Source organism: Syngnathus floridae, chromosome 4 (assembly GCF_059516105.1).
Source record: "Syngnathus floridae isolate MCC-2025c chromosome 4, RoL_Sflo_1.0, whole genome shotgun sequence".
NCBI classification, from domain to species: Eukaryota; Metazoa; Chordata; class Actinopteri; order Syngnathiformes; family Syngnathidae; genus Syngnathus; species Syngnathus floridae.
The window spans coordinates 20,426,273-20,442,589 of NC_142416.1; the positions used below are offsets into that span (position 1 = coordinate 20,426,273).

Below are 16,317 nucleotides of genomic sequence, written 5' to 3' on the forward strand. Positions count from 1 at the left end.
TATTTAATATTCCATTATTAATTTTTGCTTTACTTAATTGTATATTACTTTTCCAAATTTAAATTAGATATAATAAAAAGTTGAATACGAAAAGATATATATATATTTTTTTTAAATAAACGTGAATGGAATCGAAAAAAAAACCAGCCTTGCCTCCAAGCAAACATCAATCGAATACAGATACTATCGATCGACCCAGAACACTGATTAGAACGTGATAACTTTCAATCTTTTATATACAAAAAAACGTAATGCTTTACTATAGTATACATTTGACTTGTCTACAGTGTGACAGCTGGGTGTTTATATTTGCTCGACTATTTTAAATTCTTTATTCATGACTATCGACTTCTCGTCACTCGTCCGTAAAGCCTTATTCAATATGGCGGCGTGCATAACACACTGAACTCGTGTTGTCAAACAAGAGAAAATTGATTATATACCAATGATTCAATAGCTTCTTTGTATCCTGATCTTAATTTTAACCATGCTCTCGACTGTAGCAACTTTGTGCTACCGAAACGGGGCAACAAAGTCAGTGGTGATGGTTGCAAAGTTGTCTCGTCTAGCAGCGGTCACTAAGCGAACTGTCAGCCCCGATGGAGCTCCACCATCACCCTTGGTGAGGCTCTTCCTCTCACGTCAGCTCATCAGACAGTTCTCCCTGTCCGTCTCCGCATGGCAGCAGGACGCCGAGTTAGCCTCGCCACCCGAGGAGAACTTCGGCGATCTGTCCGCCGACATTTCTTCCCGGAGGTCGTTCAAGAAAGTTAGCCCAGAGATGTTGGACCTGAGCTACCGAGAAGATGAAGACGACAAGAAGCCGGAGGAACCTTCACGCAGGCCCGGCAGGAGAAATACTACCTACTGGTACTTCTTACAGTGCAAGAAGCTCATTAAAGATGGGAAGGTTGGTGTTGTGATTGTTCTAATCATTTTGGATCAGCAAATATAGCAGCAGATATTTTTTTGGGTGTGGCTGATCTCTGCAAGATGCAAATGTTTGTTTTGAGCTTGAGGAGGCGTTGGAGCTGTTTGAACACAACATGCTACGTGGAGAGCGGCTACAGCCGGAGGAGTACAACTTCAGCGTGCTCATCGGAGGCTGCGGGCGGGCCGGCCACCTCAAGAAAGCCTTCAAGCTCTACAACGACGTGAGGACGCCTCACCTCAATGAACACCTTCTTTATTAAACAAACAACATATTTCACTGGCTTTGTCGCAGCTGAAGAAGCGAGGTCTGGAGGCGTCGGACGCCACCTACACGGCTCTGTTCAACGCCTGTGCCGAGTCGCCGCACAGACACGTGGCGACGGAGCAGGCGCTCAAGTTGGAACAGGAGGTGAGACGCAAGAACCTTACCCTCAGCGTGGCCACCTACCACGCCGTCCTCAAGATGCACGCGCTCAGCCAGAACCTGCAGGCCTGCGTCCACACGCTCAAGGTCTGTATCTGTCTTCGTTAGTATTAAGCTAGCAGACCCTTGTCAACATTTGGTTCAATACACACATTTGTTTTATGTTTGGAACCTTCCAAATTTTTTTGGGGACAAATAATTTACTAGCTGCCAAACAAATTTTATGCAACCATAGCTTAAAATTTTGCTTGCAAAAAAAAAAAAAATGAAAGTAGTTGTGCTGCTTTGTGTGTTTCCAGGAGATGCTGGCTGTTGGTCACGCCGTCACCCAGGAGACGTTTCACTACTTGCTGATGGGATGCCTGAAGGACAAAGAGCAGGGATTCAGGATGGCTTTGCAGGTCTTGAATTTTCAGTTTCCCAGATCCTGCAAAACGTAGTTGCTTTGTCATGAATGCGCATTTGAGCTGCATTGCTTAACTTGCATATTTTGAACTCTTTCTTGGAGTAAAGACTTTTTTTTTGCTTTTCCAGGTGTGGCGGCAGATGCTCAAGTCCGGCCTGGTCCCGGATGCCAAGAACTACAACCTGCTCTTGCGGACCGCAAGGGATTGCGGCATTGGTGACCCGGCGCTGGCTTCCAGCATCCTCCTCCAGTCCCACCTCGAGTCACGCAAAGGAGTCGACGTCGACCTTCTGGAGCGTCAGCTGCTCGGCCAACCTGATGCCGACCGGATGCAAAACAACTTGGTGCCGCAGGAACTGGCGGAAACTGCACTGGTGCCTGTTGACTTCACTCCAAACTTGCTGGACCTCCTGGAGGGAGAGGCCGGCGGCGGCGGCGTGGTTTCCTTCGGGGTCGTGGAAGGAGCGTCCGACAGACTGGCCCTGCTGGGCGGAGGCCGAGGTTTCCTGGACAAGATGGCGGCGGGCGGGCTGAAGCCAGACTTGCGGACTCTGACGCTGCTGGCGGACACCATGTCGCCTGGACTTGAGTCTTTAGAGATGCTCCTGAAGGTGGCCAAAGAGCACGGCATCAAGCCAGACGCTGCCTTTTTCAATTCGGTCATTCGCAGGGCTGCCAGAAGTGGAGACCTTGATGCAGCCAAGGTAGGCAGAGTGTAAAAACAAAATCTGTTGCCCGTCCACATCTAAAAACGGAAAGTAATCTCTCGTCTCTAACTTTGTGTGTCTGCAGGCCGTGTTGGGTGTCATGCGACAGCGCAACGTGAGCGTGGACGTGCAGACGTTTGGCAGCCTGGCGCTGGGATGCCAGACCCAAAAGGAAGGACTTGAGCTGCTCTCACACATGGAGGTGCTGAACGTTCTCATAAGCAACACTACATGTGATCATTGACGTCTCGGCTGACCAACGGCTGGCTCCTTGTTGTTTGCCAGGAGGCGGGGTTAAAGCCCAACGCGCACGTGTTCTCCGCCCTTATTGGCCGAGCGGGTCGCCGTCTGGATTACGCTTACCTGAAAACGCTGCTGAAAAGCATGCGCGACAAGGGGGTGTGGCCTAACCAGGTCATCATTAAACAGCTGGAGTTTGCCGCTCAGTATCCTCCCAACTACGACCAGGTAACCGCGGCGACCACCATCACTCTTTCTTTCATGGGGAAATATGTGAAAATTATGCCTGCCTCTCACTCTGTATAGAAAAAAATCAAATGTACATTTTAATTGCTTTCCTCCCAGTACAAGTCCCGCAACAACTACTTGCTCCAGATCGACGGCTTCCGCGGTTACTACGAGCATTGGCTGCGGAGCATGCCGGCCCAAGGAGAGCAGGACCCACAGTCGAAGGCCATGAGCCCGGCCTTTGTCAGAAATCAAGCCCAGATGATTGAAGGCCGGAAGAAGCAAAGAGCAGCGGCCAGGATCAAACTGAGCAGCAGGAAAAAAAACACGGCACCTTAGTCGTGGCTTTTGTATCTTATTGTGAATGTTATTTTCAGAATAAAAACATGATTTAATTGTATTGGTGGCATTCCAGTTTTATGTTATGGTCGGCAGATGGCGCTAATGCAACGCAATAGCTGCCAATTGGCGTTAAATCCCCCCAAAGAAGAAGAACCCGAATGTGCATTTCCCAGCGGCGCGAAATTAAAAAATCAATCCCTTCGAAAGATTGGTAAACACTGGTAAGAATTCAATGAATACATACGTTTGCTCAACTTTTCTATTGCTCTATAAAGCAAGTGAAAATGAAATATTGTTTCTGTTTCTGTGTCGTGGTAGCCTTACTTGGAAAACGTTTCAGCTTCGCCAATCGAAGTCATGGCATTTGTTTGAAATCTTACTTTGTCGTCATCGACCGTTTAAGATCGGGGATCCTCAAACTTTTTATTTTTTTTTACTCGGACCAATTTTACAGAGAGCAATCTTTTGACGGTCTGCCAATTAAAAAAAAAAAAAAAACTGGTCCCATCTTCCATATGTCCAATAATGTGTTCTATATCTTCCCTTTTCTTTGTCAGTACATAAAATTATCCTTAAAAAATATGGGCTATTATCTCCTGTAATGTTTTTTATTGCCTTCTCTCCACAATCAGGCAGTGTAAAGATTTAAAATGTCTGACATTGTTTTCCCAGACCTTTGCGATGGGCACAGCCGCAGACAACGACAGCGTCATCCTCGTCAGTGATGATGACGACGAAGACTGCAACCAGGACACGTCCCGCTACGACTCGTCACTTATCATCATGGAGACGCAAGATGTGCCGCGGAAGGGTAAGCCGGCCTCCATTTTGCTCTTTTCGTGCCCCAAAGAAATGCAGTGCTTTGTGTCTTTTCTAGATTGTACACTGTCTCCCAGTAAATTGGACGAAGACTTGGTGGTCATCTTCTCCCGTCCGGCTGAGCTGTTGCCCCACGCACGCTTTGACTGCCCCAAGCATCCTTTTACGTGAGGCCTTTCATTTCTTGTCGGGCGCCGGAATAAAACGAGTTCCACAGATAAACGGACCTCCACTAAAGCCTCAGTCTGTTGCCCCCCAGAGCGACAGACAAGTGCGGAGAACCCGTGGCAGGAAACCAGCTCGTGTGCGGCCAATGCTTTTGCTACATCTGCGACAAATTGGCAACCGAGGTACCGGTGATTCTTTCCCGCTTGAGCAAACTCAAATTAACCGCTTGACTTGTCAAGAGAAGTTCTCAAGGAATTGTGTGATGTGGTTGCAAGTGTGAAAGGTGGCACCAGAGCGGCGCCTGCCACTGCAACAGCCACAAGAAGAGCAATTTGTGGAACCAGCTGAGGAACCACACACTACTGGGCCACTTGGCCGCCTTCAAGGTCACGCTGTCGGAGGTGGACGCCCATCTGCGCCAAGCAGGTGCGTGCTGACTTCAGCCTCTTCTTCCCCTACCTACCTGCCAGCCAGCCGACCGTCCTCACTGTGGAAACTCGTCCGCAGAGTCGGCGCTGCGGAGCTTCAAAGCCGAGCTCTGGGCTCAGATGACGTTGGCGTCCTCGATGGGCAACGGCGTCTCCTACGAGTGAGTGCCCCCGCCCCCATAAACGCGGTGCCTCCTTTTCTGGCTAACGGCACTTTTGTTCGTCCTCCCTTCCGCAGCTGCACGGCTTCCTTGCAGTACGTGTTGGATTTCGTGAACAAAGCCGAGCAACACGATGCTCGGGCGGCGGCAATCATGAGGCTGGGGGCCGCTGATGACTTCCTTCGACTTTTTTACGCCAAAGGGTATGAATGGGGTTGGGTTCACTGGAGACTTTTGCCCGGTTGGTGTTCCTAATAAAGTGGAGTGGGTGTATGTGCGTGTAATCTGTGTGACAATCTTTTTTTTTCAAATTTTTCCTCCCGCCTTCTGTGCAGGGTTTTCTGCCTGGCGTCGCCCTCCTCCACCCCCGCAAGCAGCAAATGGATGTTAATGCGCAGGTACCTTCGTGATCCTTGCAAGTGTGTGTGTGCGTGTTTGCGTGTCACGCTCACATTTGTGTGTGTGCGGCAGGTTGTTGTCTGCCCTGCAGAGGCAGCTGGTTATGGATGATTTCACGCCAGAGTTCCGACAAAAACTGCAGGATTTTTACAGGAATTTAACCTTTCCTCCTGAGCTCACGCACATCAGGGACAGGTGTGTGTGTGTGTGTGTGTTTAATTTGTGGTTTTGAGCGTGTGCTTTTTACGGGTTTGTGTTTTGGCACAGCTTAGATGTGCGGCCTTGGGACGACATCCTGCTGGCGTCCGTGTTGAAAGGACAGAACGTGGTCGGCGTGCGCACCACCCGAGGCATGAAGGACACGCTCTTTGAGGATTTCGATGTGGTTTTGCTCAGGGTGCAGCGACTGGTGGACCAGAACAGGTCCGCCCGGCAACTACAGCGCGGCCGGCTCCACTCGGTATTCATTTTTTTCTCATGAATGTCCCGCAGGTTCCGAGAATTAAGGCGCTACCTTCAAGTTGTACGGACCAACTTGTTAAGTGGGTGAGTGCGGCGCGGTGATGAAACCCCGCCACCGGGTGGCGCTGTGACATGCCCTTCCGTCTAGCATCCAGTGGGTGAAGGACCTGGTTCCATTCTTCATGTGCATGGAGGGTGACTTCCACAACGCGCTGTTCAGCATCTTTAAGGCTGCCTCGCGCCTGACCTCGCACCGCGTCCTCATGTACCTGCGCCTGCTGGACACGGCCACGGCGCCAAAGCTGTCCATCAGTCCTACGGGGGAGCTCCATTTTGCAGACGAGTGGCACGCCATCCAAGGTCAGCATACCTTCTGTCCCTCACCCTAAGTGACCCCCCCCCCCTCCCGTAAAAGTTTATCCCTTCTCTCCCATTCAGGTGCGGTACCGCTGGCGCGTTTAGCGCTGGTCCGCTTTGCCCTGAAGGTGCACGAGCTCTGTCCGGCCGTCCACAAGAACGTAAGGCAGCTGCGAGCTCCAATTTTGTAAAAGCTTCGCGCTTGACCAACTCGAAATGTCCTCGTACGTAGTCCGAGTTTTGGCTCCACTTGCTGAAGATGGTGCAGGTGACTCGCCAGGCCCCCGCCGGGCTCCGCCAACCCAGTCTGACCTTCCTCGAAGTATGCGCACTTCTTTTCTGAGCAGCTTCCCGCAAAGTCCTCCTTTAATTTTGCTTTGTGGGCTTCTCGTTTTTGTTCCTTCCTCCTCTTCAACTAGGAAGCTGTACGCACGGCCCGCTTCATTCTGGAGGACGAGTCCGGCGTCAATCTGCAGATCCCGCAGCACTTCACGTCGGTATGTACGCACACACGCACTTTGCCGCCTTTTTGGTGAGCGGCATCTCCATTTTTCCTTTTTTGGGTGCGCCGCTGGCAGACGTTCCCAGATCAAGCCATGTTGCTGCTGGTCAGCGCAGCCTTGGGTCGGATCATCGCCTCTCCTCCTCTGAGTCCCATCATCCCGCTTATCTGCACATTTCAGGTAGAAACGTCGGGCGCAACGTTAGCATGTGCGGCTAACAGGCTATCTTGAGCTGCGCTTAGCATGTCAACTTGTTTTCCTAGCACTGAGCAGGTTTCTCCATTTTTGCGGAACTTCTGTTTGTACCACAGAAGAACGTTTGGGCTCTGCACTGCTTTTGGAGGGACCTTTTGCCCACGGACCGGTATCAGGCATTCATCGTACACAAGATCTATCAGGAGCTGAAGAACCCAGCAGGTGGGATCAACATCTGCCAACATTCAGGTCTGGGCTCTGACTCGGCCTTTCTGGCTTTTTCCTTCCGGCAAAAGACTTTTCGACACATGATCGGTCCAGAAGCGAGGTTCTCTGGCCCGCTCCCATCAACTGGAACCAGTAAGTGAACCCTTGAGGCCCCTTTTTGGCAGAACAAAGACGGTGACAAACGTTTTGTGGTGGAGTTTTTTGCAGCTGAAGGACTTCCTGCCGTTCCTGCTGTGCTTGGAGGGCCAAACGTGCCAGGCGCTGAAGATGTTCTTCCCGAAGTGCGGCCCCGCCGCATGGCCCACGGCGTTCACCTTCCCGCTCTACCTCCGTCTGTTTGGCTCGGGTACGGTGCCCAGGATGAGCCTCGGACCCACGGGGGAACTCTGCGCGCATGGTGACACCTGGCACTGCGTTCCAGGTGTGTGTCCATCCGTCCCCTCACCCTTCCATCCTTCCTTCCTTCCATCCTTCGTTCCTTCCTTCCACGTGGGCCTGCGTGTGTCCAGGTGCGTCAGCGCTGACGCGTTTGCAGTTGGTGCACTTTGCTCTGAAGGTCCTCCATGGCTCGGCGGCCTGCTACCACAGCGTAAGTTCCCATTGCTTTTACCTCTCCGGCGCCGCAGCCATTTTGTTTGACTTGCGTTGTGTCTTTTCAGAGCCAATGTTGGATCAGTCTACTCAACATGGTCACGCTCACAAATTCCCTCAGCAGCATCCCAGAACCGAGTTCCGACTTCAAGCGAGTACGTTTTTGTGTATTTTATGTTTGCGCGCGAGTGACGAACCGCCGCCGTTTCTTCTGGGCTTCAGGAGGCCGTCACATTTGCAGACTCCGTCCTGCTCTCCTACAGCCAAGGTCTCGCCACCCAATTGAAGATCCCGCAGAGGTTTTTGCCGGTACCGACACACGCGGCGGCGATGTCGGTCGGTGTTGCCGATCCACGTGTAATTCCCAGCGTGCGCGTGTTGTGTCGTGGCAGTACTCGGATCAGGCCGTGTTGCTGCTGGTCACCAAAGCCTTGCGACAGATCATCTTCCACCTCATGCCCGTCCTCCCCATTCTCAGCACCTTCGAGGTAATCCGATACAAACGAGTCCGCTTTCGAATCTTTCATGAACACGCTGTGGATTTTTCAGAAGAGCCTTTGGGCTCTGCGCTGGTTCTGGACCCATTTGTCCGATGACGGCTTCAACAACGCCATCATGGAGAAGGTCCAGAAAGAGGTTTGGCAGACAACAGCAAACGCTTCTCTCCAGTCGATCCATCACCTTCTGGATCCTTCCAGCACCGCCTGGAACCTCTAAGCCACGTAGCGTGACCGCCACCGGGGGCGCTGCAGGCCCACAGGCAAACTGTCAATCAAAAAGAACCAAATATTGTGTGTTGTGTGTTTAGAATCTTTTGAATACTTGACTTGGATGAACTTTATCAAGGTATGCTGACACTTTGGGTCAGCATCTTTACACCTTTTGTGCCTTTTTATTTTTGGAATGTCACACACACGCACACATTCATGTTGTTTAATTTAAAATATAAACACGTCTGGCATTGAGCTTTTTCTGATTGTCTGAGCGCAGTTTTTTTTTTTTAATGCCGCTACGTCCCGGCAACGTTGCAGCCCTTTGCAAGTCTATGAAGCGGTGGTGTTTTTGTGCACATGCAGCGCCACGTAGGAGAAACGCAGCGCCGGCGGTCCGCGAGCAGCGTGCTGACGCTTGATGAGGTCCGACAGGAAACGCATCACGCTCAGGTCGCCGTCATCCAGCCCCTCGTCTTCGTCTCCTCTCCGGGCGAAGGTGAAGAGCAGCGCCCGATTCGCCAGCGCCGTCAGGCCGCTCTGCACGTGCAGCAGGAAGGCGCCGGCGGGCACGGCCGAGCCCACCAGGGAGCCCGCGAGCGAACCCGAGTACAACTGGCAGCGGAGCGTCCTCTGGTCCAAGTCCAGCACGGCCAGGTAGCGACTGTAACGACTCAGCCAGTGAAGCGGGCCCGAGGACGGAGACCTAGATGTGGGATGAAGATGACCAAGCCGGAAATGACCAAAGCTTGATGATTAACAATCTGATTTGGCCCAAATCCAAATTGGGCTGTGAAGAAAGCCTTACCTGTGGAATCCAATCAGCCTCCACGTGAGCAGGTCGCTCAGCTGGAGCGGTGCGCTCAAACACGGCATCACGGCGCCGGCGGGAGCCGGCAGGAAGAGCGCCAGGGCGTCCACCGTCTTCCGCAGCTTGTCTCCATCTCCCGAGAGCAGCACCAGAGGACGGCCGCTCAGCAGGCAGAAGACCACCTGCCGAGAGAAGGAGTTCTGCTTGACGAAGCGCTGCGCTCGCAGTCCCGCCTTGTCCGAGGAGAGCGTCCGGTGGGGCGCGTGCGTCTCGGCGCCGCCGTCCGACGCCTCGTCCACGCTCGGTGGCCAAGACCACGGCTCCGCCGGGAGATTGGGCAGCATTTGATAAGCGCTACCCGCTCGAGCGTCCTTTGCCGTAACGTCTGTTTTGTCATCTTTGATGGGCTCCTCTTCCTCGCTGATGGCGGCAAGGTCTTCGGCGATGATGGACTCGGTGGTGCTGAGGACCTCGATGCTGTCTTCGCTGTTGGTCCTCCCGGCGTAGACTCGAAGGCGCCGAGGTCCCGGGTCCGAGACGGCCGCGAGAGACGCATCGAGTGAGGGGAGCGGCGTGGCCAGAGGAACGGCAATCGGCGTAGGATCGGACGACCCGGGAGGCAAAGACGAGGCGACGGGCGCAGCGGACGAGGCGAGTGTTTTGTAGGATCTCTCCGTGCCGATGACTTGTATGCTGTCTCCGCTGCTGGTGCTTCCCGTCATCTCTTCTTCTTTCGCCTCCACGGAGGACTCGGAGCTCGGCCGACTTCCTGTTTCCCGCGCAACCGCTTCCTCTCCATCCTCCTCCTCTTCGTCATCCTCAGGCTGCTCGAAGAGGAAGTTGGTCAGTCTGAGCTTCCTGTTCAGCGCGCGCGTGATGCCGGCGCTCCGCAGGGCAGTGACGTCGCCGCGGAGGCGGACCTCCGCTTGCGCCAGCTGCTCCGTCATCAACGACAGGAAGTAGGCACTGCAGAGCTCCTGCAATGGCTTCAGCCGACCTTCGGAGCCGGCGAGGTGGACTGGCGGTGGAGGAGGAGGCGGGATGGAGGTGGCGTCCGTCGAGACGTCGGCCGGCTCGTAGGGCAAGAAGTCGGGCTGCTTTAGCTTCCTGTTGGGGTAGGAAGTAACCTGGCGGAGGAGATCTTTGTGCGTGGCGATGGCTCGCTCCACGGCCTCCAGCTGCTCACCCGCGCCACTCATGCTGTCATCTTGCAGCAGCGCCAAGCGTTTGTATCTAAAACAGATGGGAATGATGAAGAAAAGTGAAAGTTGGAAGTTAGCGTTGGACGTTCTTACTGAAGCTGGTGCAGCTTGCGGTGCAGCTCCAAGGAGAAGGTCTGCCGGTTTCCAGTCTTGAGGCTGTCGGCAGCCAGGCCAAATCCTGCCGACAGCCGTCCAAAGTTGTCCATGATCTTGGCCTGGCTTGAACACACGTAGGCCATGCAGAAAGGGCGCACCATACCGCGGGCCGACAGGTCAAGAAGGGTCATGTGGCGTACGTAGGCAAAGACCCAGTCGGCCGAGTCCCCCAAGACCACCTCGGAGTCCTCGTTGAAGTTTAGCCGAGGCCCCGAGGAGGATGAGGAGGACGGGCCTCCCGGGCTTGACGCCTGGTAGTCCACAGACATGATACGCACAGAGAAGTGGTTCAGGTCCAGGGATCCCGACGCGCCCGCCTCGTCAGGTATGGTCATCACGGGCGTAGGCCCCACCTGGTGGACGTTGACAGTAGTGCATTACTACGCATCAAACGCCTTCTAATAATACATGTAGCTTATTTCTTTTTATAGAATTGTATTTTTATGGTTCAAATGTTTCAGAAATATATTCTTTACAAGCAATATACTCTACATTGTTTTTTTTCTGATTTATCAACTATCACAACACTTTTTTTCTCCGTCCAGTGAGTTATGGTATATCATTTCGGAAATCATGGATACAAATATATTTCATTTTATTATGATACAGTACATCTGAAACGTATTTTCCGAAAATTGATCGTGTTATTGAACTTTGGAAAAATACTTTATATGCCGTTATTGACGTTTCCCCTTTCAAGAAACGCTATAGACATCTATCGTGCAAATCATAATCAGTCGTAACAATCAATAACGTGATCCAATCCAGCCAAGTCAGGACGACTCATCATCACCGACCTCCTCGGAGAACTCGGCCACCAGCACGAAGTCCCTGTGAAAACCGGCGGCGGAGCTCCACGGGTGCCCACCGCCGTTCGCGTCGGAGGGGAGCGGCGGGATGGAGAGCTCCTCGGGAAGAAGCCCCCTCGCCGTTCCGCGTTCTCCCTCCGCCTCGCCATCCTCGCTGTCGCCGAAGCCCTCCGGCCCGGTGAAAGGCAGAAGGTCCGGGGACGAGATCATCGGCGGACCCCGGCGAAGATCGGGGCTTCTCCGGCCGACATCGGATCCCAACAGCTGACACCGAGAGTCATGTGACCGTCAGAGAAGTAGTCACACGCTTCCCGGGATTGACTTCCTCTTTTCGGGAGGAATAAACTCAAGAAAAGGACGCCTTAAGTCTTAGTCGCTCAAGTGTTACGACTGACGGTTGCGGTTTGCCAACTTTTGGGTACCGAAATGTTGGAAGACAAAATTAGCGTTGAGGTCAAGTGTGACGTGCTCGGACCCCCCGCGACTTCCGACTTCAAAATTAAAAGCATGAGCAATCCCAGTGACATCCGCTCACGCTTCATAATAAAACGCGATATTAAAAAGTGTTGTGATGGAGTTTTAAAATAGAGTTAGGGCTCTAAACTTAGTTACAGATGGTTTATATATGGATAGTTTTTCAAAATAGTTTTGATAACCAATCAGGTTTCAAGTTTGCGACAGCTCACAGGTATCACGTTCGTGTCCTGATTGGATACGCACTAATTAGAGGCTTCGCTATCTAAACGGAAGTTGCTGTCCCGTAGGAGATTTGAACGTGCGAAAACGTTCATTTGTGAAGATCTCGCTGGATGGTTGGTTTTCTTTTTCTCAACCCACAAGGGCTGAAGGTAGAGAAGTAATTGATCGCCATTTTCAAGACGGACATTTCGAGAAAAACTGGATATTGCGAGGATTGTCGTCCAGCCCCCGCGCTTGCTAACATGTGAGTAAAAAGCATTTTATTCTCCTTCTCCTATATTCCTGTGATTTTCTTTTTTTAGTATTAAATCAACATTTACGAAATAAAGCAAATTAAAAATGAACGCTTGATGGTTCTGCCAGTAGCCCACAAGGCTCATTAGTGCACTGTGACTTTAGTGAAGGGACTGAATTGTTTTGCTTGAATCGATATGGAATTTGACAGTCATGGTATGAAGATGTGGAATGGTTTAAGTTTAGACTGTGTGGGACATTACTGAAGGCCTAGGCGTGAAATGAACGGCCCGCCACCTAGTGGGGAAATTGCAAAGTGTTGTTGTGCACTTTGTTACACCTGTTGCGATGGTGTCGATGCGCTGCACTCTATTTATAGTGGACCCCCCCCCCCCCCCCCCCCCGCAAGCAAGCAAATGACTCACACTCATGGGGGTCAAATAGATTTAGCACTTGACTCCAACCCGTCTTATTTCTTTGATGTATGTAAATATTTTTAAACATGAGGGTCTTCTTCGTTTATGCCGGCGTCAGGTGATGGCCACAGTGCCCCACAAAGGAACTCCAGCCCAATTACAGCTGACATTTTTTACATTTTAATGCAATACGTTATGAAAAACCGCACCTTGCCAATCGTGTGCGAGTAGCGTTGCTGACTGGCAACGTCTCGTCTTTTGCAGTTAAATATTAATAGCCCGAGCGGAGTCCCAGCTTGGCAGTTTGGGGAGCATGACTGGTTTCCCCGCAAAAGTTTTATCTTGTGCGTGGCCGGGTTATTTCTGTCAATGTGTAACTAAAGATGTGAGCGGGCGGGCGAAGCAAAATGGCCGTGTGAAAGCAGCAAACAAACTGTGAGCAAGGTTTTGTGCTTTAATAGAGAAAAAGCAACAAGGCGGCCTCTGGCGCTCGTGAAGGAGGTCCAAATTTTCAATCTTCCTAAACTGCTTGAGGCTAACAAACAAAAGGTGTGAAATGTTGGCGGAAAAGAAGACAAAAAAGGCTTCAAGACTAAGACAAATGTTATTTGTACAGCTCCGCTTTCCTTATGTACAAGCATCTTTCCAAAGTATGTACATCTTCAGACAGTAACAGCTCTCCCGCTAGAGACAAGTCAAAAGAAACCGGGTGGGCCCTCAGTGACGCCGCATTTTGACTTTGCGCGACGAGCTCTCGCGATGTTTGTCGTAGTCGGCCTCGCGCTTCCTGTAGTCGTCCGAAGACGAGCTGTGACGCCGTTGGCTGGACGACCGCCGGTTCTCCTCCTTGTCCATCTCCAGCACGCGCGGCCTGCGGCAAAAACGGCAGCGCATTTCCATCTTTTTCCTCAATTCACAATTTCAAAAACGGTCACAGGATGCATAAATCGATCAGAACAAGGATTTGGTCAGGAAAATGTCTAAATCTAATTAGAGGGCTGCAACTAAGGGGAATAATAATGGATTCATGTGTGAATTGTTTTGATGAACGAATCGGATTCATTTGATAGTCGACAGGTAAATGTTTCGGTGCATTAAAAGAAAATCTAATGAGCATTGGAACAATATTTGCAACGTTGCCGCTCGGCACCGCACGTACCTGTGAGCTGCGTCTGGGTCGGCCTTTCGATGCGAGCGCTTGGCTTTGAGGGGGGGCGCCCGCTCCACCGGGGCCGAACGTAAAGGGCTGTCAGAGTCCAGTCTAGGGGCGTCGGGTCTGGTTCTGAAAGAGAACGTCAACATTGGGTCACGTTAGATGACAAGCGGAGGCCTTCAAAAGTCACACATTGCGTAAGAGGTTCAAAGTTCCCACCCAAAAATAGCAGGCGCGTAATGTAAAGAAAGAAAACCGGGATGGGAGCAAAGTGGGAATTCACTCAAACGAGGCGAGTTTTAATTGGTCAATAATGAATTGATGGAGTGATGCGTTTGGACTTACTTCCTCAGGATGATGACAGCTCGCCGCTCCTTGATATCCTGAGGTCTGATGCAGTGTGTGATGTCATCAGCGGCGTAGCCACTGAGAAACAAACATGTTAGTTGTCAGTATTCATTCTTAACCGCAACATTGCAATCAAGCCCACTGCAAAGAAGAATAAATCCACCTTGAAGTGATTTTGAAAAGTTGAAATAAAATCACACTTTACCTGAGGACGGTGACACTGCCGCGGTGGACGGGCAGCACAAAGACGGGCTCGGACACCCGGATGGGCTTGAACTGGAAGCGGCATCCGAAGCAGAGCGCGCTGTCGCTGAAAAAGGACACGGAGACGATGGGCCGGGCAAAGATGTGCAGCGGGTCCACGTGGGACACGATGCAGCCGCCCGGCTGGTAGTCGTTGATGACGGCGCTGTTGACGAAGCCCTCCGGGACGACGCCGGCGGACACCAGGCGCTGGATGACCAGCTCGTGCACCCAGCTCGGGATGTCGTCCACCTGCCCCTTGCGGTAGAGCCTCTCCTGGCCCGGACCGCGCTTCTCCAGCTGCGCCCCGTAAGTGTAGCCCTCGCCGAAGAAGTACTTGTTGCGCAGCGGCGCGCGGTCCACCGTGTGCTCGCGGTACAGTCCGGCCTCCGCCTTGGCCACCACCTCGTCGATCTTCTCCTCGATGCGCGCACACTCCTCCGGCGTGAAGATGCTCTTCTGGAGGACGCTGCTGCGCACCCGGTGGGCCTCCTGCTCGCGGAGCTCGCCGCTGTCGTCGCTGTGATCGCACTCGTCGTCGTCGGACTCGCGGCGACGCCGCTTTCGCCCCGTGCTGCCGTTGCTTGTCCGGTGCTCGTCCCGGTGCGGCGGCATGGAGCGGAGCTTGTCGCGCAGGTCGGAGTAGCCGCTGGTGGCCATGCTGGCTCCGAAAAACAACGCTGCTAGGAAGAGGTGGGTGGGGGGGGCGAGAGCGCTGCTCGGCGCTGCTAAGTTTAGCTGGCGGAGGTCATGTGGCGACGTCAAAAGCGGCCCGTCACGCTGGTGGTGCGGATGTGGCTCGGGTCTCACTCGTTTGCCCGTTAGCTCGGCTTGGCTAACACGAGCTAGTCCGCTAGATTTCTCCCCGTTCGAATGTCGTCGAAATGAGTCTGTGTCCGCGCGGCGCTAGGCTAACATTAGCTGCCAGCACCCTCGTTTGCTCCAGCGGGTGACGCCAACCAAAATCAATCCGCGTTTATGCTGGTAGCTCGGTAGGCCAAGTTTGGAGTGAATCCGCTAGATCCCTCCGCAGGTGCCCCGTGGACTGCGCTGGCTGGGTGACGTCAAAACCAAGCCGCCTGTTAGCCTGTCTACTTTAGCTTCTTCCGCCGGGTGACTTGAAAATCAATCCGCACTGACACTGATGTGGCTCGGCTCCCTCCTTCGCTAGCTGTTAGCACTCAAAGCTAAAGGAGCTAGTCAGTTCGAATCCAACGCTGCTGCCTCGACCGATGCTCGTGAAAAACAGGCCGTGCTGGTGAAAGTTTGACTCGCTTGCTGTTAGCGCGGTAGGCTAGTTTGTGCCGATGTGGCTGAGCTAGACGATCTCGGCCAGCATTTGCTAAATCCACTGGATTCCTCCGCTGGTGTCCCGACCGACCGACCGCTGGACCGGCTGACGTAAAAAAATAACTCGCTTTGGTGTGGATGCAGCTCGGTTAGGCTAACGGCCACAAATTGTCTCCGGCCGTTCCGCAGCTGCTTTGAGAGGCTGACAAAAATGAAGGTTTTGAAGTATCAGAAGATATTCCCAAGTCTTTCGACTAACAAAGTAAAAGTCAAACACGACGTCGTCACTACAACGTAGTTAAGCTTAGCTTCGCTTAGCTTAGCTTAGCCTGGATTGGACGCTCCGCCGCCGCCGCCTGAAAATGCCACCAAAAATACGCGCAGCGACATCTCACAACAGGTCTCCGTTATATTTCCCGAATAATGGCGTGTCCACCTGGATCGGCTTTCGGGGGAAACTTCGTCGTTCTTCGCAGCAAACAGCCAAAACGAGCACCGAGGCTCGTCTTGGGAAAGGGGGAGGGAAGAAAAACGTGCAAATAAACTCGCGTAAACCTGCCAGCTCTTTGCGCGTGCGCAGTGACAAAGTGCCATCTTGCGGGGGGGGGCAGAGCAGTCACGTGTCACAAAGACGCTTTGGCCATTTTGGGACTCG

General features: G+C 52.6%; 4 protein-coding genes across 6 annotated transcripts; 2 read left to right on the forward strand and 2 right to left on the reverse strand.

The window, feature by feature from the left end:
- The first annotated feature begins 372 nt into the window (after nucleotides 1-372).
- Nucleotides 373-3,338, forward strand: ptcd1 (pentatricopeptide repeat domain 1). The gene is made up of 8 exons (XM_088374527.1): nucleotides 373-910; nucleotides 1,014-1,154; nucleotides 1,226-1,444; nucleotides 1,657-1,758; nucleotides 1,892-2,467; nucleotides 2,556-2,672; nucleotides 2,756-2,938; nucleotides 3,056-3,338. Exons 1-8 carry the CDS (start codon nucleotides 488-490, stop codon nucleotides 3,275-3,277), a joined length of 1,983 nt encoding a protein of 660 aa, XP_088230653.1. The 5' UTR covers nucleotides 373-487; the 3' UTR covers nucleotides 3,278-3,338.
- Nucleotides 3,339-3,383: 45 nt separating this feature from the next.
- On the forward strand, nucleotides 3,384-8,562 carry LOC148399894 (uncharacterized). Of its 2 annotated transcripts, none has more exons than XM_088374523.1 (24): nucleotides 3,384-3,501; nucleotides 3,953-4,091; nucleotides 4,158-4,266; nucleotides 4,359-4,449; nucleotides 4,543-4,693; nucleotides 4,775-4,856; nucleotides 4,934-5,059; nucleotides 5,192-5,254; nucleotides 5,328-5,450; nucleotides 5,523-5,678; nucleotides 5,748-5,801; nucleotides 5,866-6,077; nucleotides 6,156-6,235; nucleotides 6,307-6,396; nucleotides 6,494-6,571; nucleotides 6,653-6,757; nucleotides 6,889-6,994; nucleotides 7,069-7,132; nucleotides 7,198-7,421; nucleotides 7,510-7,589; nucleotides 7,660-7,746; nucleotides 7,814-7,890; nucleotides 7,984-8,079; nucleotides 8,141-8,562. In XM_088374523.1, exons 2-24 carry the CDS (start codon nucleotides 3,962-3,964, stop codon nucleotides 8,397-8,399), a joined length of 2,643 nt encoding a protein of 880 aa, XP_088230649.1. In that variant the 5' UTR covers nucleotides 3,384-3,501; nucleotides 3,953-3,961; the 3' UTR covers nucleotides 8,400-8,562. The 2 variants fall into 2 exon arrangements, with proteins under 2 accessions (XP_088230649.1, XP_088230650.1); XM_088374524.1 differs by having other exon boundaries at nucleotides 3,385-3,501; nucleotides 7,814-7,900.
- Nucleotides 8,563-8,579: 17 nt separating this feature from the next.
- On the reverse strand, nucleotides 8,580-11,752 carry smcr8b (Smith-Magenis syndrome chromosome region, candidate 8b). 2 transcript variants are annotated; one of them, XM_088374526.1, is made up of 5 exons: nucleotides 11,268-11,752; nucleotides 10,408-10,823; nucleotides 10,033-10,345; nucleotides 9,110-9,936; nucleotides 8,580-9,007 (listed from the first exon to the last, which is right to left on the reverse strand). In XM_088374526.1, the coding sequence occupies exons 1-5, from the start codon at nucleotides 11,487-11,489 to the stop codon at nucleotides 8,635-8,637; spliced, it is 2,151 nt and encodes a 716-aa protein (XP_088230652.1). In that variant the 5' UTR covers nucleotides 11,490-11,752; the 3' UTR covers nucleotides 8,580-8,634. The 2 variants fall into 2 exon arrangements, with proteins under 2 accessions (XP_088230652.1, XP_088230651.1); XM_088374525.1 differs by having other exon boundaries at nucleotides 9,110-10,345.
- Nucleotides 11,753-13,062: 1,310 nt separating this feature from the next.
- alkbh5 (alkB homolog 5, RNA demethylase) lies at nucleotides 13,063-16,218 on the reverse strand. Its single transcript, XM_088374528.1, has 4 exons — nucleotides 14,335-16,218; nucleotides 14,127-14,207; nucleotides 13,788-13,910; nucleotides 13,063-13,499 (listed from the first exon to the last, which is right to left on the reverse strand). The coding sequence occupies exons 1-4, from the start codon at nucleotides 15,030-15,032 to the stop codon at nucleotides 13,346-13,348; spliced, it is 1,056 nt and encodes a 351-aa protein (XP_088230654.1). The 5' UTR covers nucleotides 15,033-16,218; the 3' UTR covers nucleotides 13,063-13,345.
- Between the last annotated feature and the right edge of the window lie 99 nt (nucleotides 16,219-16,317).

Coding starts and splice junctions, on each gene's coding strand:
- ptcd1 (XM_088374527.1), top strand. CDS start 488: ATGCTCTCGACTGTAGCAACTTTGTGCTACCGAAACGGGGCAACAAAG. Junction 911..1,013: donor AGCTCATTAAAGATGGGAAG/GTTGGTGTTGTG, acceptor GTTTGTTTTGAG/CTTGAGGAGGCGTTGGAGCT. Junction 1,155..1,225: donor CCTTCAAGCTCTACAACGAC/GTGAGGACGCCT, acceptor GCTTTGTCGCAG/CTGAAGAAGCGAGGTCTGGA.
- LOC148399894 (XM_088374523.1), top strand. CDS start 3,962: ATGGGCACAGCCGCAGACAACGACAGCGTCATCCTCGTCAGTGATGAT. Junction 4,450..4,542: donor GCGACAAATTGGCAACCGAG/GTACCGGTGATT, acceptor TGTGGTTGCAAG/TGTGAAAGGTGGCACCAGAG. Junction 4,694..4,774: donor CGCCCATCTGCGCCAAGCAG/GTGCGTGCTGAC, acceptor ACTCGTCCGCAG/AGTCGGCGCTGCGGAGCTTC.
- smcr8b (XM_088374525.1), bottom strand. CDS start 11,489: ATGATCTCGTCCCCGGACCTTCTGCCTTTCACCGGGCCGGAGGGCTTC. Junction 10,824..11,267: donor TGGCCGAGTTCTCCGAGGAG/GTCGGTGATGAT, acceptor AACGTCCACCAG/GTGGGGCCTACGCCCGTGAT. Junction 9,008..9,109: donor AGGCTGATTGGATTCCACAG/GTAAGGCTTTCT, acceptor TCCCACATCTAG/GTCTCCGTCCTCGGGCCCGC.
- alkbh5 (XM_088374528.1), bottom strand. CDS start 15,032: ATGGCCACCAGCGGCTACTCCGACCTGCGCGACAAGCTCCGCTCCATG. Junction 14,208..14,334: donor GGCAGTGTCACCGTCCTCAG/GTAAAGTGTGAT, acceptor TTTGTTTCTCAG/TGGCTACGCCGCTGATGACA. Junction 13,911..14,126: donor GCTGTCATCATCCTGAGGAA/GTAAGTCCAAAC, acceptor GTTCTCTTTCAG/AACCAGACCCGACGCCCCTA.